This window comes from Staurois parvus, unplaced genomic scaffold (assembly GCF_062004578.1).
Source record: "Staurois parvus isolate SC_StPar_1 unplaced genomic scaffold, SC_StPar_1.0 ptg000634l, whole genome shotgun sequence".
NCBI classification, from domain to species: domain Eukaryota; kingdom Metazoa; phylum Chordata; class Amphibia; order Anura; family Ranidae; genus Staurois; species Staurois parvus.
The window spans coordinates 4,141,041-4,166,877 of record NW_028318430.1 but is presented as its reverse complement, the minus strand read 5'-3'; the positions used below and the strand labels follow the sequence as shown (position 1 = coordinate 4,166,877).

At 39.7% G+C, this 25,837-nt stretch overlaps 1 protein-coding gene across 2 annotated transcripts in view; it reads right to left on the bottom strand.

The window, feature by feature from the left end:
- GABRG3 (gamma-aminobutyric acid type A receptor subunit gamma3) overlaps positions 1–25,837 on the bottom strand; it is a 772,615-nt gene that overhangs the window by 22,126 nt on the left and 724,652 nt on the right. For both annotated transcript variants that reach the window (XM_089693488.1, XM_089693489.1), the window contains exon 7: positions 23,653–23,805. In XM_089693488.1, the coding sequence (XP_089549614.1) occupies positions 23,653–23,805 (153 nt within the window). The remainder of the gene's footprint in view (positions 1–23,652; positions 23,806–25,837) is intronic.

The window sequence follows — 25,837 nt, the reverse complement described above, 5'->3', positions numbered from 1 at the left end:
TGTCTCAGAGGCTGAACTAGAATATGTTAAAAACCCCTCTTCCGGGAGCGTGGCTTGTATATGGTGGCGTGAACACGCTTCTTGGAGAGCTCTGCTGGGATCGCTGCCCAGACACCCAGTCTAGCCCGCTTTGACAGCTGCAACACATGCTTGGTGATAAGACACATCCGTTGGCGCACGGGGGACAGTACAATCAGGAGATTACACATTTCCTGCAGCAACATTCGGTAGGGTCTCCAGCCTTGACCGCCGCTTTTCTACCCAAGATGGCACCGATTCAATCCAGACAGGCCGCATCCTCCTCCTCCAGGAAATCACCTGCTGCACAGATGCTCTCCCTGGCAGCTGCGGCCACTGCAGTAGTCTGCCCGGACTCCGCTATCCCTACACCTATACAGCCTTGCACAGATTCGCCTGGGGATCCCACTACCTCCCTACCCTTGACGCTACACCATGACAGTGACCTCTGGGAAATGATCGCCGATCTGCTGTCCAAGCAGGATATGCAGGCTATGGCAACCTACATTGTCAATGCTCTCGAGAGAGATCCATGACCTCAGTTAACAGATTGACTCGGTGGAGGAAAGAGTGACCACTCTAGAGTCTGCCGTGGCTCTTGGCACTGGAATGGGCCCAATCTGACTATAACCACCAGCTTATTGATGTTCAACTACATATTGATGATGGCGAGAATCGGAGCAGGAGGAACAATCTGAGGTTGCAGGGCATACCGGAGGCCACGGCAGGCACAGACCTTCGCCTGACAGTTGCAGGGTTGGGGGAGGGTTGGCTTTACCTAATCTACAATGTTACTATTTGGCAACCCAATTGACCCACATACATACCTGTTTTTTCCCTAACCATCCTATAGCTACGGTGACGTCTCAGGTAGCTTTGATGCACTCTTATGAAGCTTTAATCAATGTGTTGTATAGAAATGGTCCGTATCTCTCTACATGAGCTGCCATTCTAAAATATTCCTTTGTGGTATAATCCTGTATTATCTGAACTGCATCAGCTTCCTGATGTGCAACGTTGGGCTCAGTTTGGACTCAAATACGCACATCAGTTATTTTCCTCCAGGTCATTTAAATCATTTGCTGCCTTGCGGGCTGAACTTAATATACCCGCTAGCTATTCTTATTTTTACTGTCAACTCCGTCACGCAGTTGTGGCCTAATTTTGGCCATAGGGAGGTGGCTCTGCAAACATCTTCACAGGAAGCTGCTTTGTTGGGGAAGGAACACTTTACGTATTATCAGCTATTGTTACCCCTCCAAACTCCCCGGGTGGAGAAACAAAGCGCAGTGGCAATCTGATCTTCCAACACTACAGGATGACTCATGGCCCAAGGTGGTGGGGCCCCAAGTAACCAGTGTTATTGCTGCATGGGATAAGGTCATTCAGTTGAAAGTCTATTATAGGATTTATTACTCTCCACTCCAGTTATATTCTGTGGGTAGGCTGCCATATTCTCAGTGTCAGCAGGTGCTCTGCTGCTATTGGGAATTTTTTTCATATGGTATGCGCCTGTCCTGAGGTTACATCCTTCTGATCTTTCACTAAATTGATGGAGGATAAATTAGCTTTGCCTAATATATCTAATCCTAATAGATGTTTACTTGGCCACTTTTTTGTTTACTTGGCCACTAACACGATTCTTGTTTTTCTATGCCAAAAAATATATTGTGCTACATTGGAAAAAATCCAAACCTCTTAATTTATCATTGTGGATTGGATTGGTTAATGAATCCCTAGCGCTGTACAAATTGACTTATATTGCTAGAGAAAAATAAGGATATAATACTCATGCGCTGAAACAAATAAATGATAAGCTGCTGCAAGCACCTAAATGTGTTACCACATCAATAAAACTCCCAAAGAATAGGGCTGCGCTGCCACCTAGTGGATATAGAGTAATCTATACCTTGCCAAAAGATCCAAAAGGATAAGGAGAAACGCCCAGGGCACTTATAGTCAATAGGATACAATCAGTTGGAGCGAGGATGGGTCAATACGTTGACAACTTTCTACAACCTCTGGCGCAAAAGTCATACTTGAGACACACGAAACATTTGATTTAAATATTGGAAGATATCCAAATTAGATATGAATCTAAAATATTTACAACAGCAGATGTTTCTACACTCTATACAATCATTAGACAACAGAAATGCAATGGAAGAAAAAACTGGGAAATGTGCATCATCCTCAGAGGAAATATCTCTTGAAATTACTTTTGGCATGATCACCACTATTATAAACAAATTAAAGGAGTGGCTATGGGGACACGTTTTGCAATCACTTTATGGCTTTGTGGGAAGAAGAGGCTGTTTATTCTAATCCACCGGAACAGCTGAAGTTATGTAAGCGCTTCATTGATGATGTGGTGATCTTATGGGAAGGAGAAGCTTGGAAGTCTATTTGATTTGTTTGAATCAGAATGATAGAAAATCCCCTTTTCTTGGGAATGTGATTCTGTTAGAATTAATATTTTGGATTTAGAGATTTGTTTTAAAGAGGGAAGATTTTCAACTAAACATTTCTTTAAAACAGTGGATCGCAATGGATATATCCCTTTTGACAGCTGCCAATATGCATCATGGTTGATAAATATTCTTAAAGGTCAATTTATTTGTTAAAGATGAAATTGTACAGAGAAAAAGGATTTTTTTTGACCAAGCTGCTATTATTGGCCAATGTTTTATTAATAAAGGCTATCAAGAGACCTCTATTATGGAAAAGATTAGGGAAGTTGGTGACCTTGATCGAATGTTGTTGATCGAAGATAGAGTAAGAAGAGAAGAGTTAACAGAACAAGCAACAATCATTCTAGATTACAATAGTCAGCATGAGAAAATTGAGAAGATCTTCAAGAAACATTGGCCAATATTAAGAACAGATAGGCATTTGAAGGGCATTTTACCTGAATGTCCTAAATTTACTTATAGGAAAGCCAGAACCCTGAGAAATAGGATAGCGAAGAATGTGGTTGATCCTCCCCTGAAAAAACATATCTCCTTCTTTGATAAAAATGACTTCTTTCCTTGCAAAAGGAAGAATATGAAAAAAGACACTTTTTCCTCATACCACAGGAATTGAATATAAAATCAATGATTTTATCACTTGTAGGACTGAAAGGGTTGTCAATGCCCTCCAGTGTTTGTGCGGCTTACAGTACATTGGAAGAGCCAAGAGACCCCTTTGGAAGAGATTAAGAGAACACATACAAAACATCAAGAAAGGTTTTACAAAACATAGTATTTATAACCACTTCGCTACACATCACAATACACATACTCCTTGATTTTTTGGGGTATAGAAAAATATAAGCCCCACTGGAGAGGGAGTAACAAAATCCGTGCTTTGAGTCAAGATGAGTCAAAATGAATATTCGATATGCGAACGTTAGCACCCCTGGGACATAACACTGAATTTGACCTCAAATAAATCTTCCTAGTAGTCACTGATTAAACAATTATTTATTTTATTTTTATCCAGGACTGTAGTGACTTGTTATCTCTGGTTTTAGTTCACTTCAGGTCCATTTTAGGTCGCATTTCATATAGGAGCAATTTTTTTAGGATTAGTACCATTCATTGGCCAGTATAGGGATCTGTTATCTCTGGTTTTACTATGATTTTTTATTAATATCTTGTTATTATTTTTCAATATCTATTTATTCCTTCTATGTGTCAGTTTTATTTAGCCATTTCATGTGGTATTTATCTATTAGTTTTTAGCTTATATATTTATTTATTCTGTTATTTATTTGCTTTATTTAGGATTGCCAGTGTTGATCTTATATCACATATTTGACCTTCCTAATATGGATCATCTGAATAATCTTTATTGATTCAGGATTAATTTTGACAATCCTGCCACATAATGCTTGCATTTTTTTTTTATACATTAGATTGGTTGGTCCACATTGAAATAGTCATTACTATTGTGTATTAGTTTGTAATTTTTTTTGTCTAGAATTGTTGCCACGTAATGTGTATATTTCCCTTTTCTTTTAAGTACACAAAAATGGTCACCGCTATTTTTAATAGTTTTTAATATCTTTTTGCCTCTTAATGTAGATATACCTTTTCTCTACTAAGTGCATTGGTTGGTCCACACAAAAATGGCCTCTGCTATTGCATTTGTTTTTTGTTTGCATATCAATTATCATTGCTTATATAAGTCTGTTTGTCACTCGCTTCCTATCCATGAAGAAGCCACGTGTTTTGTGACGTAACGCGTAGGATGGTAGCTTGTGACGTCTTTTCTGGTACGTTTATTGCTATTGTGATCCTGTTTTTTTTCTGATATACGTTTCACATATTTTACTGTTTTTGTTGTTTTTTACACTTTATTCTTCAGCTCAGCCGGGTGTTTCTTATAGGCTGGCCAGGTGTTTATTACTACTTGATTTTGGTTTATTTTTTATTTATATGTTTCACTTATCATTTGAATTAGTGGCTCAGCCAGTTTTTTTTTTTAATTTACTGTTGACTTTATTTGTTTCACATATTACACATTTGGTTTGATGCTCAGGAGGGTGTTTATTTATTAGTGTATTTTTTTGAGTCACCTGGGGCGCAGCGCAGCACTATTCTTGGGGAGTTATATTGCTAGAGGTTGTCCCCATAAATTCAATAAAATGTGGTCTACCTGGACCTCCTCGGTATTGGGAGATATTGAGGTTTAGACTGTAATTCATTTCCTGTAGCTCATGTAACTATTACCCCTCAGGGGGCACCTTATGAAAAGGGAAGGGGAAGGAGTAAGAAACATTTTTCCTCTTAAAGCGGAGTTCCACCCAAAAGTGGAAGCTCCACTTGTTTACCTCCCCCCCTCCACTGCCATATTTGGCACTTTTCGGGAGGAGAGGCGAGCGGATGCCTGTTTTTGACAGGTACCTGCTCCCACTTCCTGCTCAGTTCACCACAATGAAATGAGCCGGAAGTTCAGCCCCCTCCTTCCTCCCGCAGTCTCCTGGGGACCTTCACAGGTGGATGACAGCTCAGGGCACACTATTTAAACCAGCTCTGGCAATGCTCAAATGGTCTTATTCCTTGTTGTTCCTGTTCCAGTGATTCCTTTTGTGCCGAACCCTGCTTGATCCTGACCATTGCTGACCTTCTCCTGCCCTGACCCCTGGCTCATTTGACCATTCTTCTGTTTATTCCCGATTGTCTGATCTCCTGCTGCTGAACCTGGCCTGTGACCTGATGACCCTCTGCCTGCTGCTCTGTACCGCTTGCCTCCACCGTTACCGACCCGGCCTGTCTGACTCCGCTATTGTTCCAGTGTGTGCTCCTTCCATCCATCCTGCACGGACCGCTCTGCCTCTTCACATCAGGCTCTCATCCTGCTACGTGCCACTGGCGGTCCGCTCTACCTCAGCTGGGTGTACTCAGGGGCCGCGACCGGGTCTCAGTCTGCTCCCCACCATCAGGGGCTCTGGTGAACAAGCAGATTGGGGCTTAGACTCCGCGCCCTGGGGAAAGCCGGGCCGTGGAGCGCTAGAGCTACCGTAGGTAGGTACCTGACAGCTGTATTATGAAACTACATGTCAAACAGCAAATTGGCAAGTCGACTGCTATCCTGAATGAGCCTTTATAGCTGACTATAGAAAAACAAAAATACAAAAACATAGTAATGTCTTCTGACCACAATCATTCTAATCATAGCCCAGTCATGAATGGTATATGTATATTTTAGGACCATATTTGTTCATAGTTCCTTACATATATAAATAAATAAACCCATAAAATAACACAAATGTCTCCATCACTGGAATTTTGTTGGGTTGTCACTTAGGATAAAATTATAATCATCTAAAAAGAAATATTATTAAACCTACTAAAAGTGTTAAACTAGTAATGGTTCCCACAGCAAAACACGTTGTTATGCTGATCCAATGCATTATTTCGCAGGAGCTAGTTCAGCAGCTCTATTTCCTTGAGTCTAACAGATCATTCTCAGTACAAAATTCCATTCAAATCCAGTAACAAACCAATTCAAAATGAGTGCTTTTTCTTATCAATGAAATTTGACCTTGTAGAAAGCTTTGCAGTTTTTAGTCCAATATTAAATTGAATTTACAGGTAATAAACATAAATGTGGAATGATATAAAAACAAAACACTGTTTTATCCTATATCTAAATAGCCATAGCTATTTTATAAATACAGCTTACTTTAGTAAATGTTTATTCCACATATTTTGCAAGTTTTCATCGATATATCTGGATTTTAAATAGCACCAAGAATTAGATGGGCCTTGACAGCAATTAAAAGGGTATTTACAGCCAAAGGGTAAAATTATATTTTTTGGTGAGATGTTACTTCAATGCCTGTCCCAAAGACCCAATAGGATGTCATAGGAAAACTCCAAAAAGTGAAGAGAATACTTCTTCAACAGTTGACAACAATATCAGTCACAATTGGAAGGTGAAGTGCCAGGTTCTGGTGAGAATGGTACAAATTTGAATTTCCCATTAATTAATTTATCTTGGTGACACCAGGACAGATATATAGCATGAATCAACTTAGTTGGGACACAGACAGTTGTGGAAACCTGACGGGGTTGTTATCCCCCTCTACGCTTTCCAAAAATAGTTTTAGCTACACATAGGGGGAGATCTGGTGCAGCTATGCATAGTAACCAAGCAGCTTCTAACTTTAGCCTGTTCAATTAAGCTTTGGCGATAAAACCTAAAAGCTAACTGGTTACAATTCACAGTTGTACCAGATTCTGTGTGCACTAGTTTTTTTTTAATCTCACCCATACAATTAAAGTTCCATACTGGAAAGATTAAAGTAGGCAAATTTAAATAGAGTAAGGGAGTGTTTTTCTATGTCCCATTGGGGAAACTTCCCATCACTTCCTGTCCCATGTCCAAAACTGGAAGTGAGAGGAAATCCCTGCAAATTAGGGAATCCATTGTGTCCCCCGTCCCTACTCACCAGAACTAGTGTCCCCATTGGAAGATTTCCCTTCTATTACTGTTCTTCTAGGGACAACTCAAAATTTGGAATTTTCTTTTACTTTCAGTTTCAATGATAATAGTAAACAGGACACATAGAGAAGGTGAATTCCCCAAATGGGGGCACAGACAGTAAAAAAAGCAGGTATTCTAATCCATTTCAATTCTATCCAATAAACAAAAAGTTTGCATTTAGTTATACTTTAAGCAATTTGGTAATATCTGGAAAGATTAATCTTTTTGATAATTGCCCTGAGCAGAAGTATTGACCTATTATGGAAATATTTTTAAAGGTTTTGCGACCACCGGTCAATTTACCTAATTGTTGGGTTGAAATCACTTGACAACTTCAGTAGGAAACAAATTTAAAGTTGTTTTAAAGTCAAAAGGTTTTTTTTACCTTAATGCATTCCCTGAATTAAGGTGAAAAAAAAAACATTCCACTACTTCTTCCCTCCCTCCCATCCCCAAAACAATTGTCTGGGTCCTCTCTCAATCCAGCGCTGTACTCCTCTGCAGCACTGCTGCTCTCTCGTCATATTCTCACAGGAGACTCTGGGCTACATTCAATAAAGCAGATTGCATGCAGTATTTAGGTGTTCTGACACATATTTCCTAAATATTGCATGCACTGCTGAAAATGTCAATTCACTATCACCGTATGTGGTATTTACTTAAAAATCCAAAAACGCTTGGCAAATATTACATTGCAATGTTGTTAAAGTCAATTTACAAAAGGAAATGAATAATTAAATACATAAGTTAAATAAGTGGAAGTCCAGGCATGCAGTATTTAAGGAATATAAAAATATAATAGTCAATGTTGACTAGTCTCTACCTTTTTGGATCAGTTCTCTCAACAGTAATGCACAGAAACCTAAATATGGAAAAACACAGAATCGTTGGGTTTGATTTACCTAAAGTATAACTAAAGGCAAAAGTTTTTTTAGTTTTGGACAGAGGGAGACAGAAGCTGTCTGTGTCCCCATTAAGGAGATTCACCCTCTCTATTTGTTCTGTGTACCATTATCACTGAAAGTGAAAATTAAACAAATCCCAAATTTTAGGTTGTCCCCAGAAAAGTAATAGAAGGCTAATCTTTCATTGAAGACACTGGTTCTGGTGACCTGGGGGTCCCAAGGTATTCCTATAATTCATATGGATTTTCTCTCACTTCCTCTTTTGGATATGGGCCAGGAAGTGAATGTAAATTTCCCCTATGGGACACAGATGGCAAAAAGGAAAAAAAAAATAATGACGGGTTATAATCCTGCCTTACTCTATCCAAAATGAAAAAAAAAGTTGTGGCTATAGTTCAACTTTAAGGCAAATAGACTGCACTTTGCAATATGCTCCAGAGCTTAGTAAATGAGATAAAGCTTCACTTCACAAAAGGTACATAATCACATTCAAGGAAAATAAAAAAACTGCATTTTTGCTTGCATGATTGGATGATGGAAGCCAGCAGAGCTCATTTACTAAGCTCTGGAGTAACTATACTTGCAAAGTGCTCAGTCTATGTGCTTTTAGTAAAATCTCCCCATTTCACTTAGTAAATCCACCCCATTATATGTATATTATTATATGTGTGTATATTATATGTACCCCAATATATTTTCTCCTGTCATTTTTCCAGATTTTCAGACTTTTTTGTGTTTATACAATCATATACATCATTTGCTGCAAAAAACTCTCAATCACTTCAAACATAATACAATGTACATGCATATCACAACGGTCTAATCCCTTGTTAGAACATATGTCATATGTAGTGGGGATACTTTACTTTTTCACAGTTATTTTTAGAGATATCTTTTGGCTCAAATATTCACAAGACAGAATGGGATTAGGAAAAGATAAGTATTCTTACAAAGGTGTGGAACTTGAGCTCTCAGGAGAAGGGTGTCATCAATTTGAAGGTTTGACAGATGATACCAGAGTGACACTTTCAAGAACATCAGAGAATGACAATGGCTATTCTCTAACAAGACAAAACAGACCTGTCCAAAGATATAGCAATGACTTTGCTAAATATCACAGCAAAAAGGACTTGAAAGCAGGGGTTCTAAGCCTGGGTTCCATGGAACATCATAGAAATCCTCCAGAGATTACCAAGGGTTATTCCAAGGGTTCCTCTGTGTCAAAAAGGTTGAGAAAGACTTCTTTAAAGGAAAAACTTTTCTGTTTTCATTTTGGATAGAGTAAAAGAGGGATAGAACTCTCTTTTGCCATCTGTGTCCCATTGGGGGTATTTACCTTCACTTCCTGCCCCATTGCCAAAACAGGAAGTGAGAGGAAATCCCTGCAAATTAAGGAAATGAAGCCCCCCCCCCAGGGCACCAGAACTAGTGCCCCCATTGGAATAACTCAAAATTTGGGATTTTATTTTACTTTCATTTTTAATGATAATGGTAACCAGGGCAAATAGAGAGGGTGAATCTCCCTAATACCTCTCCACTCTATCCAAAACTAAACTACAGTTTTTCCTTTAGTTATGCTTTAAGTAAATACAAATATCTTTATAAATGTCAAACACTGAATGAAAATAGTATCAAAAATCATACACATAAATACCCTTCTTCCACCAACAAAAAAAAGACGTTTTCTTTTTTATTGGTGGAAGAAGGGTATTAATATATGTGTGTGATTTTTTTATACTATTTTAACCTCCCTGGCGGTATGATTATTTCTGGTGCTGAAAGCGGTACCATTTTTTTGCATGGAAATATGTAGTTTTTTATTGTAGGCTGTAATTTTTAGGAATAACTCACTGGAATCTGTCCAAACAAGAGTCTAATAAACATTCTGGATATGATAAAACTTGAAACACGAAATCATAAATTATAATTTAATTAATAATCATAAAAAATAATAATAGAATAATAATAAATGTAATTCAATAATATAATCAAACCAAACACACTGAAATTTGAAATACAGAAGCAAATTTGCACATCGCTGAGCAAAGTCGCAAAATTGTTTTCAGCGTCTGACGAATTTCCCCACGAATCATTATCACTCAATTCTGCAAGTGGTTCTAATTTACTATCGCTGTTCTCTAGCTGGTCTAAAACCGCTTTTGACATAAAGGGACGCTTTTTGGACGCCATGGACTTTTCTAAGTTTCCAGGCAGAAAGAACAGTCAAAATGTAGGCAGGGCACAGGACAAAGCAGTAGGGACAAAATGTATGTGAAATGCATTGAAACAGCAATGTTTTACTATATAATAATCATTTTTAAAAAAATTACATTTTTAAAAAATTTCAAATTTGACGCCGGTTCCGGCGCCTGTACGTCCCGACATCGGCCGGAGGAGATCGCCGGGGACGCTGCAGGGGACACACCGCGGGAGCGAAGGACAAGGTAAGCGCTGCAGGGACTCCCTGAGCAACACCGCATGGTAAGCCCGAGTGTAGCTCGGGGTTACCGCCCTTGGTACTGAAATTTTACCCCGAGCTACACTCAGGAATACCGTTAGGGAGGTTAATTCAATATTTGACATTTATAACAATATTTTGTATTTACATGTGTCACGTGAAAGCAACTTCCCTTTGACTGGTATTCTAGTCACATTTTATTTTTCTTGTATTATTACATATGCTGCAGGGATCACACTGACTTAGTGAGTTGGCATATTTCTACGACTTAAACCACTTTATTAGCAATAAAAACTGACAGGGGTTCTAATGAGATAAAATACCAAATTGTTTCATGAGATAAACACTATAAATTTCCATGAAACTCTGCATGCCGTATTCTAGTAGCATTTTTTGTGAATTGCAGTTTTTTAAAAATGCTATGAGCTATTTTACTAAAAATTTTAAATGAGAAAATATCATTATAATAAAGCTTATAATAAAGCTTACCTGTAGGTAAAATTAATATCTCCTAAATGTGTACTGTTTATGAGGTATTACAGCTAGCAGCAGGCAGTGAGAAGTGACATGATGGTGGCTTGTCCAGTCAGATGGCCGGAGTCCGTGAACCAGGAAGGAAGAATGAGTGAAGATGGAAGCCTTGTCTACAGTGACAGCGTGCCGCTGGAGGGCTTCATTTTAACTACCTCCTGCCCACCATATAGTAATATGATGGACGCAAGGTGGTTCTCTCGTTCTGGGAGGATGTCATATGACGTCCTCCCATTCTAACCGCGCATGCGCGGCTCCCGGAGCGCAGGGATCAGCGGTGCGTTGTGTCCCTGAGACACAGCGGATCGCCGATCCACAGAAAGAGCCAAAGATGTCGGATTGGTCATGTGATCAGCTGTGTCCAATCACAGCTGATCACATGTAAACAGGGAAATGCCGGTTATCTGCATTTCTCTCCCCATGAGCTCTCACGCTGACAGCTCGTGAGGAGAGCCGGTAATGGCATTCCTTGGAGGGGACATGTACACAGATCATCAGAGCACTAAAGATCAGTGTGCCCTGATGATCTGTGTAGCCCCAGCAGCACCACCTGTCAGTGTCCATCAGTGCCAGCTCAGTGCCCATCCATGCCACCTGCCAGTGCCCATCAGTGCCACATTTCAGTGCCCATCAGTGCCACATAAATGCCACATATCAGTGCTCATCTGAGCTGCCTTTCAGTGTCACCCATCAGTGCCAGTCAGTGCCACCTATCAATGCCAGTCAGTGTCACCTATCAGTGCTGCCAGTCAGTGTCGCCTATCAGTGCTGCCAGTCAGTGTCGCCTATCAGTGCCAGTCAGTGCCGCCTATCAGTGCCATATATGAGTGCTGCCTTTCAGTGCCCATCAGTGATGCCTGTCAATGCCCATCAGTGCCACCTACCAGTGCCTCCTCATCAGTGCCACCTACCAGCAGCCTATCAGTGACCATCACTACAGCCTCATTAGCGCACATCAGTGAAGGAGAAAAATCACTTATTTACAAAATTGTATAAGAAAAAACTTTTTTTTTTCAAAATTTTCAGTGGTTTTTGGTTTGTTTAAGAAAAAAATAAAAAACCCAGAGTTGATTAAATATCACCAAAATAAAGTTCTATCTGTCACAAAAAAATGATAAAAGTTTCATATGGGTACAGTGTTGCATGACCTCACAATTGTCATTCAAAGTGCAACATCGCTGAAAGCTGGAAATTGGCCTGGGCAGGAAGGGGGTATAAGTGTCCTGTAGGCTAGTGGTTAAGGAAAGTATTTCATAATGTGCTAGTATGTGATGCATACTAACACATTATGATATTGATATTATCTTAGGAAACCTTTTTTTTTAAGAAGGTTTACTACCGCTTTAAACCTGATATACCATAGTTCTTCAAGTTTAAATGCATAGTTACTATTTGTTTGGAAAAAAAAATAATATAACATGTGACATCTGTCAGATATTGGACATTCTTAAAACTGATTTGTCAGTGGGAATATTTATTAAAGTTTAACACCATAATTGACTCATAGGGGTTTATTTACTAAAGCTGGAGAGTCCAAAATCAGACTCCCTTCTGCATAGAAACCAATCAGCTTCCAGGTTTCATTGCCAAAGCTTCATTGAACAAGCTGAGGTTAGAAGCTGATTGGTTTCTATGCAGAAGGGAGTCTGATTTTGGACTCTCCAGCTTTAGTAAATAAACCCCATAAAGTCTTAATTCAACTCCACAGTCTTCCTAAGCAGGCAGATGATGATTTGAAAATAAAAACCATTGACTCTTTAACAGCAGGGAAAGATTGCAATCTTCTGGCTTGCATTTCCTACTATCTATTAACCACATGCCGCCCAGCCACTGTAGAAATACGTTGGCAGGGTGGCATGGCTGGGCTAAACCACGTTTTAAAGCGTGTGTTTTCAAAACAGGTAGGGGGCGCGCGCGAGGCGCGCCACCGCCCTACCTGTCTCGCCGATCATGGTCACGGATGTCAGTCGCCGGGTCACAGCCGATCGTTACCGGCTGTGTCCCGGCGATTAGCGGCAATCACTGACAGAGAGCACAGCTGCAGTAGCTCTGCTCTCTGTCAGCTCCCTGACAGCTCCTGACAGGCTGACCGGAAGAGAAGAGTTTATCTCTCCCAATCAGCCGTGTTCCCTGCAGTACACACCCCCGCTCCCTAGTAAAACACTCCCCTCACAGAGTTAACCCTTTCACTGAATAATAACGTTAACCCCTTCCTCCCCAGTGCCATTAGTACAGTGTCAGTGTTTTTTTTTTGGACTGATCACTGTATTGGTGTCACTGGGGATGTCAGTGATGCCAAGTCAGTTCCCCCCCAGTGTCAGAATGTCTGCCGCAGTCCCGCAGTCCTGCCATAAGTCCCTGATCGCTGCCATAAGTGACTGATCGCCGCCATAAGTCACTGATCGCCGCCATTATTAATATAAAAAAAAAAAACCCCAGTATCTTTCCTGCCATTTGTAAACGCTATAAGTTTCACGTAAACCAATTAATTTACACGTATTTGTTTTTTTTTTTTAGCAAAGACATGTCGCAGAATGCATTTTGGCAGAAATTTACGACTAAATTTGATTTTTACATTTTTTTTTACTGGACATGTTTTATAGCAAAAAGTCCAAAATATTGTTTTTTTTCCTCAAAATTGTCAGCCTTTTTTTTTATAGCGCAAAAAAAAAAACCGCACAGGCGATAAAATACTACCGAAAGAAAGTTCAATTTGTGGGAAAAAAAGGATGTAAATTTCATTTATGTACTATATTGCATGACCGGACAATTGTCCGTTAAACTAGCGCAGCGCTGTATAGCAAAAAAATGGCGGAAATTGCAGTATCTAAACCATAGTTTGTAGATGTTATAACGTTCACACAAAGCAATCAATATACACTTATTGGGATTTGTTTTACCAAAAACATGTAGCAAAATACATTTTGACCTAAATTTATAAATAACTTTGAGTTTACTATATATTTTTTATAACTGAAAGTAAAAAATATTGTTTTTCTTCAATATTTTTGGTCTTTTTTTGTTTATAGCATGAAAAATAAAAAGCGCACAGGTGATCAATACCACCGAAAGAAAGCTCTATTTGTGTGAAAAAAAGGACGTAAATTATGTTTGGGTGCAGCATTGCATGACCGCGCAATTATCAGTTGAATTAGTGCAGCGCCGAGTAGCAAAAAGAGGCCTGGCCATTACGGGGGTAAATCCTCAGGAGGGCAAGTGGTTAATAATACAGTATTGAATGATTAGAACCTTTGTCAAGCTACATCCCTACTGGGTAGAATAGCCCTTTCTATTATTTCTGGTGATCATTGTAAAACTGCCTATAGATGTATCAAATTTCAATTCATGTACTGTATGAGCACTGTGGCTGAACAGAAGTAACTCTACCAGTAGACTTCGTTATAACTGCCCTGCTGGAAAATCTCCTCTCGATTAGTGCTGCAGGCTATAGCCTGTAGCACTAATCAGTGCATTTTGACAGCAGGGAAGTCCCTCCAAAGTCAGAATAAAATGTCATCTGTGGGGAGGATTACCCTCAAATCCACCTCAAATTTGTGGATGGGGGAATTGGGTCAGTTTTTTTTTTTTTTAATCCACTGACTGAAAAAAACTGAACAATCTATGGTGGCCATCTTTACTGAGACAGAAAATTCCTACAGTAGTCAGCAGAAGAAGAGGTGAGGGGAAATCTTTCAATGGGCATATCAGTTCCAAAGACAACTACAGTAAATGGGAATTTCACTTAACTTTGGAGATATTTCTTGTCACTTTCTGTGGTCTATAAAATAGGAAGTTTACCTATTCCCTAAACTTTACATCCAACATATAAATGTTTACAATTTTGCTAAAAAAAAAAAAAAGTGGTTTATATAGCTAATTTTCATTTGATCCGAATTAAAAGGTATGCGCTAATAACAAACTTATACAAAAGTGTATATCATCCAAAAAACATTAGTGTTTTAAATAAATAATTATAGTGTCCAAACATAAATTAGTGTCCAAAATATATATATATCTTCAGTGACTTGAACCAATTGTGAAAAATCCACCACCAAAGGAGATTAAATGAACTCACCAGAGCTAATGGCTGGTCAGATTATAAACCAGCAACAGCGCTTGTGCTCTGGGAGCAATGAACCCGATGTCCAAATAGATATGGTGATGTTTCAGATACTTCCAGATAATAATAATCACAGCCAAACAACTTTGCAGCCCAAGCTCTTATGATGAACTTCTCCACTCTCTCATACCTCCATGAGAGCATGCAGTACACTCAGGGACAAAAAAGAGAACATAATGGTGCAATACGTTTTTTTCATTTATCTCTTTAATAAAAAGGGTATAAGGAAACTCACAAACAAGGTGTTCAACAGACACCAGCTTCAATCGCAAAAAAGGGTTGAGATACAGTTAACGCTCACCGCAGATCTCTCCCATACAGCACAGACCAGCAAGGCTCTCTAATGTCCACATCAAGTAGGCTACGCCCAATCGGTTTTGTGACACCGACGTCATCAAGGGGCGGGTTGGGCGTAGCCTACTTGATGTGGACGTTAGAGAGCCTTGCTGTTCTGTGCTGTATGGGAGAGATCTGCGGTGAGCGTTAACTGTATCTCAACCCTTTTTTGCGATTGAAGCTGGTGTCTGTTGGACACCTTGTTTGTGAGTTTCCTTATACCCTTTTCATTAAAGAGATAAATGAAAAAAACGTATTGCACCATTATGTTCTCTTTTTTGTCCCTGAGTGTACTGCATGCTCTCATGGAGGTATGAGAAAGAGTGGAGAAGTTCATCATAAGAGCTTGGGCTGCAAAGTTGTTTGGCTGTGATTATTATTATCTGGAAGTATCTGAAACATCACCATATCTATTTGGACATCGGGTTCATTGCTCCCAGAGCACAAGCGCTGTTGCTGGTTTATTATCTGACCAGCCATTAGCTCTGGTGAGTTCATTTAATCTCCTTTGGTGGTGGATTTTTCACAATTGGTTCAAGTCACTGAAGATATATATATTTTTTGGACACTAATTTATGTTTGGACACTATAATTATTTATTTAAAACACTAATGTTTTTTGGATGATGATATACACTTTTGTATAAGTTTGTTATTAGCGCATACCTTTTAATTCGGATTATTGTTGCCAAAATTTATTTTGGGTGGGATATGCTGCTGACATTTTGGTGTTTTTTGTAAGTGGCGCTTTTTTCTTTTTTAATTTGGTATTAATTTTCATTTGAACTTTATAATGACTGGAGCTAAACTATAAACTATATATAAATCTCTCTCTCCCTACCAGGTCCTGTTAATTTTGACCTTCATTTCCTTTGTTCTGCAGTATTCTGGCTTGTCAAGAGACATCATGGAAACATTCAAAACAGATGAGAGGGCGCCAATTCCAATTAATGTGTACCTCTTACCCTTATTAAGGCAGCTATCCCTTTAAGTGCAAGATATCACCTACACATATGTAAACTGAACAAGGATAGCCTTGTGTGATAAAAGGGATTCACAATAAATAATATAAAACCATGAACATATTATCAAAGATACAAATGTGCACTTGTATCAATTAAATTCCAAGATTCAATATACGTTCCCAATCACCATGTCCATTAAAAATAAGGGACACGATAATTAGGAATACATATTTATTCTTGCGTCCAACAGGCTGGACTCACGGGAAAAGGGCAGAATTACATGAGTGCTATTTTGCCAAAAAAGGACCAGTGGTGCTGCATCAAGGTGGAATCTAAGGACAGCATTGGAGCATGGAGAGTTTAAAGTAAGGGTAAGTAAAGCATAGGTCCTTTTTATTTGATATGAGGAATGGAGGGACTGAAAAAATATGGACTTCTACTTTAACCACTTCCTGTCCGGACACTTTTACCCCCTTCCTGTCCAGGGCAATTTTCAGCTTTCAGCGCTATCACACTTTGAATGACAATTGCGCAATCATGCAATACTGTACCCATATGAATTTTTTACCATTTTTTTGAGACAGATAAAGCTTTATTTTGGTGGTATTTATTCACCGCTGGGATTTTTATTTTTTTTACTATGTAAATGAAAAAGTCCAAAAATTTTGAAAAAAAGTGTTTTTTTTAATAAAATTTTGCAAATAAATAATATTTCATCCTAAATCTTGGCCAAAATTTATTCCGTTATTTTTTTAGTAAAAAAAAAAATCCAAATTAGTTTATAACCAAACATTATAATTTTTAAACATTTTTTTTTACATTTTTATTTTATTTTTTTTTATATTATTTTTTATTTTTATTTTTTATTTTTACATACTGTCACCCTAGCAGTACAGTGTCACCATGGTGACACTGTACTACTTGTGGGGGGTGATGAAGATTTTTTTTTTTTTTTTTACACTGATTGCTTTTACACCCATATAGGATGTAAAAGCAATCATTTCTCTTTCTCTCTGTCTGCATTCTTGCAGTCATTGAGAAATACTGAGTGAGCTGTGATTGGTCACAGCTTGTCACATGGTACAAGGCTGTTGTGAATAGCCTTGTACCATGTGATCTCTGTGATCATTCACAGATTTCACACGTAGTAAGCAATGATGTCACAAGTGACATCTTGCTCACTACTTTGCATGTGATCACTGATTCGCCAATCAGTGATCACATGACCGGGACCTCGCACAGAGGTCCCGTCCGACGATCGGTGTTTCACTGTGTTTGGAGGACACAGCGGACACCGGATCGCGGTGGTGCGCGCTCCTAGGGAGCGCGCACAGCTAGAAAAGGCGGGTGCCGTTTAGGAACGGCAACCCGACCTTGGACTGCCACCGCCCTGCCGTTTATAAACAGCAGGCGGACGGCAAGAGGTTAAAGTGTATTTCTACCTTTTGCAGCCAAAATTGCAATAGTGTGTACTTCATATTTGTTCCTCTTCTATGCAATGTTAGGGAGGGAGCTGGTTTACCATAATAAGCCCTGCCTGTACCAGGGGCAGACTGACAACTCATGGGGCCCCTGGGCAATAGGGGATCATGGGGCCCCTGTGCCTTGCCCACACTCAAAAAAAGCCTATAAAAAAGGTACCAGGGGCATTTTATGTGGCCCCCTACTGACCTGGGACACTCGGGCAGTGCCCGATAGACTGAATGGTCAGTTCGCCCCTGGCCTGTACTATGTTTCCAGATCTTCATTATCAGTTGTAATCTAGATGTGCACACTATCTGTTCTAACAAAGGGTTAACCACTTCAAGTCTGGACACTTTCATCCATTTCCAGTCCAGGCCAATTTTCAGCTTTCAGCGCTGTCACACTTTGAACAACAATTGCACGGTCATGCAACACTGTACTCAAATGAAATTTTTAGCATTTGTTTGAGACAAATAAACCTTTCTTTTGGTGGTATTTATTCACCACTGGGATTTTTATTTTTTGCTATATAAATGAAAAGGTGTTTTTCTTATCAAATAAATAATCTTTCTTCATAACTTTTAGCCAAAATGTATTAAGCTATCTTTTTGGTAAAAAAAAAAAAAACCCAAATCCGTTTATAATTATAATTTTTTTTTATTATTTATTTATTTTTTTTTACATACTGTCACCTAGCAGTACAGTGTCACCTCTCCTTCTCTCTGGCTTCATTCCTGCAGCCATTGAGAAATACTGTGAGAGCTGTAATTGGTCACAACTTGTCACATGGTACAAGGCTGTTGTGAATAGCCTTGTACCATGTGACCTCTGTGATCATTCACAGAATTCACAAGCAGTAAACAGTGATGTCAGGATGTGACAGCTTGTTTACTACTGTTCATGTGATCACTGATTGGCCAATCAGTGATCACATGAATCGGGACATCATATTGATAGCGGTCCCTATATTGATATGTGTTCCTCTGTGTCCTGAGGACACAGCGAGCACAGATCGCGGTGCTGCACGCTCCCAGGGACTGTGCACAGGCAATGGATGCGGGAGAACGTTTAGTAATGTCCCCCCGTCTGGCCGTTTATCAGGAATGGGCTGGACGGGCAGAGGTTAAAGATATCAAAACCTAGGTGGTACATTGTATGTTAATGCACTTTTTAAAAAATGTTCCTAAAGTGTCCCTATAGTGTTTTGTTCAGCAAGTTATTCTGAAACTGACCATAAAGTCCAGTGCATAATCCTGCTCAAAAAAATTAACCAGAAAGGTAAGAAAAACTTTTTGAATGTATTTTAGATATGCTGTGTGAATGGTAACATGTAACAAACATGTGCCAAGGTTTATGTTTATTTATAAAGCAGTGAATGTGACTTTCAGCAAACATTTTTGGTGGAAAGTCTTGCAGGGCCATGTTCTTTAAATAACAGTGATTGATTCTCCACCAGGCAATGTTTGCTCAAAGTTACATTCACAACTTTATATTGACCTCCTAAGACCCTTAAACATTAATGCCTAAGTTTACTTATTTTTCTTAAACAGCACAAAGGGAGGTACTTAAATGTAATGAGTCCTTTGGCCTAGTTGAAAATTTCTGTCTGCTGCCCACACACCCCTCCCCTGCAGCAGTAATATTTTGGTGCTGCGGGGGGCTGTAACAGCCATTGGACATGTCATATGCACTCATTAAAAGTGTTGACTATGCCAGCCCCATCGCCCCCCATTCATAAAGGTGGTACTATAGCTTCCATCTAAGAAAGGAGTAGGGGTACCATTCATTCATCTGCCTGTCTTCCATTCATATAGTGCATTTTATTGACTAAAACTTTTTTTTTTTTTAGCAGTTCCCAAACCTTGACTTATTTACACCAAATAACACACTACAGCTGATGGGTAAAAGAACAGAGAAGTCACAAGACAAAACAGTATCTTTTGTTTGTTGAACTCTTACTCCTACTTTTCTAGAGCAACAACGTACTGTATGCCTGTCAGCTTTTCTGTGTTTCTGTTCTCCCTCCCTTTGACCTTCCAAGGCAGCAGTTTGTCTCATTTCTATGTCTAGTTTATGCCTTCAATGCTATAAAAGCAGTGTGTGTGTGCATCTTCACCTTATCAGCAGAAAGAACTCATGCGAGACATTCTAACTGGTCTGCTTAAGAAAAGATTCTTTGCATAAGGTCAGTGCCATTATTACAGAAATGCAGCTGCACAGGGCTAGAAAAGAAATATAACTACTAAAAAAGATAGATATGTTTTTAAATATTTAGCTATACAAGGATAAGGAGACAGTGAAGTGTTCTGCTTTAAATGTTATGGGCTCCCTTCAGTGGTTAAGTGCTATGAAAAAGGATAAGTATTAGAGTTGCTATGTGTTGAAGGTTTGTTTAGGCTTTCAGTACTACTTATTACCATGGGGGGAGGGTTAGATATTAGGATGGTGCTTCAGTTTGTGTCACACTTCATTTTTAAATTTAGTGGACTTGCAGGTATCTAAAGTGGTATTTCCAAAACTAAAAATGTAATATATTGAAGCTTTTCTATGTGATGGTTCTATCTTTTAAGCTTTTTTCCCGCATTTTCACTTGTTGATTCAGCCAGTAAGTCTGTTATTTTTCAACTTCCTTTAACAGACTAAGCTCTCCAGCAAAAGTGGCAATCTGAGGGTTAAGACAAACCATTTACCAACACCCCAAAATGAGGTCGCAGAACGCAGTGCTTTTCCTTAATCTGATTGCATGAGTAGGAATACCTATGAGATCAGATAACTGTGCAGCAAAAATGTGCCTGCCCCTTTTTATGTGCACATGTGGTGCAATTTGAGCCATGAAACATGATGGGCTCAAATCACACTGCAAAGAATCGTATGTTATTTGCACATGAATATGGTGCAATTCCTGTGTGAATCACATGCAATGTGACAATGTGAACTGGGGCTTATTCCAAAAAGAAAACCTGCTGCTGTAAGTGTTAGGTGGAATGTGGCTTTATTTTTATCAAGTCCATATAAATTTGATAGTCTACCACTATCCTCTCTCCAGATTTACATTGCTGCTGTCCAAAGGTAGCCTTGCTGCTCCTCTAGTGGAGTGGAGACATTAGTATGTAACTGGCCAGATCACCAGGTGAAAATAAAGTAGAAACACGTAAAAATAAAATGAATGCTGCAACCACATTTGAGGATTGGTTATCTGTAATATATTATAGTTTTTTTGTATTAATACTGCTTTATTTTGTTCTTGGCAGGGAGAGTCCAAATAAATACCAGTGCTTGTCTGTCAGCTCTGAGAACAACTATGTCAACAATGGCAGCCTGCCTTTTTTTTACCAATACAGAAAAACATTTTTTGATAGAGTAGGGAATGGTTAAAACCCCCATTTTTTTGCCATCCATGTTCTGATTAATAGATATAAATGTTCTTCCTGTCCTGTAGACACAGCAGGAAGGGAAAGGAAAGCTCTTCCAGGTATATAAAATCCCCTTAGACAGCTGTCACCAGAATAAGTGTCCTCACTGGAAGATTACCTGTCTATTCCTGTTCTGGTGGCAACATTTTAGATTTTCTCTCATTTTTCAGTCCCAGTGACAGTGGTCACCAGGATAATAGAGAAACTGCATTTCCTTGACAGGGACACACAGCAATAAAAACCTTGAACAAATACCCTTCGCCTCACCCCTTCAGTCTCCGCCCGAATCACTAGCCTACTTAATGACATATCGGATTGAATGTCACTTCCTCAAACTGAACCTTTCCAAAACTGAGCTCCTAGTTTTCCCCCTAGCCCGCCCCGCCCCCCGACTTCTCCATCACGACCAACAATGCCACCATCAGTCCCACCCCGCAAGCCAGGGTACTAGGTGTCATCCTAGACTCCAATCTGTCCTTCCAGCCCCAGGTCCAATCACTGACAAACTCATGTAGACTCCACCTCCGCAACATCTCCAAAATATGTCCGTTCCTAACCCCGGAAACTACTAAGCAACTCATTCACTCCCTTATCATATCATGATTTGACTACTGTAACTCCCTCCTCACCGGTCTACCTCACCACAGGCTATCCCCGCTTCAGTCTATCCTGAATACTGCGGCCAGACTCATCCACCTTACTAACTGCTCCGTATCCGCCACCCCCGTCTGCCAATCCCTCGACTGGCTTCCGATTGTCCAATGCATAAAATTCAAAATGCTAACACTGACGTACAAAGCTGTCCATAACACTGCCCCAAATTACATCACTGACCTAATATCCAAATACCACCCAAAACATACTCTCTGCTCCTCACAAGACCTCCTACTCTCTAGTTCCCTGGTCACCTCCCATGCCCGTCTCCAGGACTTCTCCAGGGCTTCCCCCATCCTCTGAAAATCCCTACCCCAATCCATCTGACTATCATCTACTCTCCTTTCTTTTAGGCGCACCCTGAAAACCCACCTCTTCAGGGAAGCCTACCCCGCCCTCAGCTAATTGCTGATCTCCTCCACTCTTCCTACCACTCCATCCCCCACAGCTAGTCCACCCGTAACACTATCCCCTCCCTCCTAGATTGTAAGCTCCAAGGAGCAGGGCCCTGGAACCCGTCGTGTGTCGCATTGTATTGTTATTGTACTGTCTCGTGTATTGTCTCCCATATCCCATGTCACTGTTGGTGCTATATAAATACTGTATAATAATAATAATAATAATAAAAGTGGGAAAATAGCATTGGACCCGTATGGTTATCTCCATGTATTGCTATCTTAAAGTATTGATATTGATGTAAATGGTCTGATTTCTGAGCATACAGCATCTACAGCGGTCTTTATGGTCTCCTTGGCTTGTAGTATATGGTAACAAAAATGGAAATTCACGAGCTATACCACTAAGAGGTCCATATACAATTTTATTATAATAAAACCCAGAAATACATTGGATACCTTTTGCATTGGCGTTCTGATTTTTATTGGAATAAAGTTTTATTTGAACCTCTTAACAGTGCTGTGGTGCTTTGATTTCCATTTTTGTAGAAATGTAAACCTGACAGGGTTATAGCCCTTCCCCACTCAATCCAAAACTAAAAAATAGTTGCATCTAGATATACTTCAATAGCCTATAGCCAAAGGTCCCTTTTGGCTTAAGTGAGCCATTTCTTAAAATTAGATATTAAATACCTTTTACATGTAATTTTTCAATCAATTTTTATTTATTTTTACCAGATATAGTGGTATTTATGTCCAATAAATAACCCGTTCCTTAAATGAGCATACAATATATGTTTGGGCAAAACAATTTTCAAAACCAATGTACCAGTTGTCAAAAAAATATCATCTAATTAGTATCATTTTACAATTAACATCCAGTGAAATCAAGATAAACACTTTTTTTCTAATAAAATGCATTTTATAGGGTTACCTTTAAGGAGAAATCTCGAGTGATGAAAAACCTTACTGCTGCTCAGAAGTGCGGGAACCATGCCAAAGAGAAGACATTCCATTGGCAGACAAAACAAAGGTGAAAACTCTCATACAGGCACCTTTTTTTCAGGCCAAATCAATCAGACCCTCCATTCTCCTGTATGCAGATGTAAACAGACTTGTGTCACTTACACCCGCCTATCATCAATCCGAATCGATCTGCAAAAAAAACCCCAGATGGGTATCCATTCTCCTCCATCTGGGTGGATCGGATCAGAGGTCAGTTGGGTCTGTTTAAATCCATCTGCCCATAGAGTAAAGTGGACATGGACCTGTCATCTGCCCACTCTGCTCTGCTCGGCAGGGGATCAGTGGACTGATCCCCTGCTAAGCAAAATGAATCCACCTTGTGTGAAAGAGAACTAAGACTCTTGTTCAGCATTTGAGCTTCAAGGTTTCATAAAATATGTAAAAATATCTTACCTAATGCTGTTCTTGCTGGTGTGGCATCTTTTTTTATCCAGAACGAAACCCAGGAAAGCACAACTGTTAGTATGCAAGGGATATATGTTTGAATAGTGAAGTATCCCATTCTTCTGCTTAAATCAAAGTATACCGTCATGACAATGTAATCACCTGATAAGAAAAATGGAGAACATATTTTATAGATGCATATCATGACCCCAAAGCTGAAAATGTCTTAACCAGATTGCAAAATCATCAATAATCTTTTAGAACAAGATTACATTTCTACAAGAAAACCCTATATAATTTCCCCTACTCCCCTCCTATGTTGTGTGCCCACCCTCCCCACAGACCTCAGATACACTGTGGACCTGCCCTCCATTCGACAGTAGTTACAACTGTTTCTTTAGAAGGATGTGTGTGCTGCAGTATTTAGGTTTATCACCATTTTTTTTAAATGATTGGAAGAGTTATCTAGCAGAAGATACATACTGCATCTGAGGTCTCTGTGTGGGTATACTAGATTGGGGGATGTGGGGAACCTGTCATGTGAAAATGATGTAGGTTACTGTTAGAGATGAGCGAATTATTCAAAAATTCGATTCGGCCGATTCGCCGAATTTCAGGAAGAAATTCGATTCGATGCGAATTAATTCGCTACGAAGTAAACTTATAAAAAGGGTTTCTAGGCTTCAGAGAGCCTTTAAATTAGTGCAGAACACTGTACCTTTAATTTAAATGCCCTTGGAGATGAGGAAGGAGAAGGAGAAGGATGAGAAGAAGGAGAAGGATGAGAAGAAGGAGAAGGAGAAGGATGAGAAGAAGGAGAAGGAGAAGGATGAGAAGAAGGAGAAGGATGAGAAGAAGGAGAAGGATGAGGAGAAGGAGAAGGAGAAGGATGAGAAGAAGGAGAAGGATGAGAAGAAGGAGAAGGATGAGAAGAAGGAGAAGGATGAGGAGAAGGAGAAGGAGAAGGATGAGAAGAAGGAGAAGGATGAGGAGAAGGAGAAGGAGAAGGATGAGAAGAAGGAGAAGGATGAGAAGAAGGAGAAGGAGAAGGATGAGAAGGATGAGAAGAAGGAGAAGGAGAAGGATGAGAAGAAGGAGAAGGATGAGGAGAAGGAGAAGGATGAGGAGAAGGAGAAGGATGAGAAGAAGGAGAAGGATGAGAAGATGGAGAAGGAGAAGGATGAGAAGGAGAAGGATGAGGAGAAGGATGAGGAGAAGGATGAGAAGGAGAAGGATGAGGAGAAGGAGAAGGATGAGAAGAAGGAGAAGGATGAGAAGAAGGAGAAGGATGAGAAGAAGGAGAAGGATGAGAAGAAGGAGAAGGATGAGAAGAAGGAGAAGGATGAGAAGAAGGAGAAGGATGAGAAGAAGGAGAAGGATGAGAAGAAGGAGAAGGATGAGAAGAAGGAGAAGGATGAGAAGAAGGAGAAGGATGAGAAGAAGGAGAAGGATGAGAAGAAGGATGAGAAGAAGGATGAGAAGAAGGATGAGAAGAAGGATGAGAAGAAGGATGAGAAGAAGGATGAGAAGAAGGATGAGAAGAAGGAGAAGGATGAGAAGAAGGATGAGAAGAAGGAGAAGGATGAGAAGAAGGAGAAGGATGAGAAGAAGGAGAAGGATGAGAAGAAGGAGAAGGATGAGAAGGATGAGAAGAAGGATGAGAAGAAGGAGAAGGATGAGAAGAAGGATGAGAAGAAGGAGAAGGATGAGAAGAAGGATGAGAAGAAGGAGAAGGATGAGAAGAAAGAGAAGGATGAGAAGGATGAGAAGAAGGAGAAGGATGAGAAGAAGGAGAAGGATGAGAAGAAGGAGAAGGATGAGAAGAGGGAGAAAGATGAGAAGAAAGATGAGAAGAAGGAGAAGGAGAAGGATGAGAAGAAGGAGAAGGAGAAGGATGAGAAGAAGGAGAAGGAGAAGGATGAGAAGAAGGAGAAGGAGAAGGATGAGAAGAAGGAGAAGGATGAGAAGAAGGAGAAGGATGAGAAGAAGGATGAGAAGAAGGATGAGAAGAAGGAGAAGGATGAGAAGAAGGAGAAGGATGAGAAGAAGGAGAAGGATGAGAAGAAGGAGAAGGATGAGAAGAAGGAGAAGGATGAGAAGAAGGAGAAGGATGAGAAGAAGAAGAAGGATGAGAAGAAGGAGAAGGATGAGAAGAAGAAGAAGGATGAGAAGAAGGAGAAGGATGAGAAGAAGA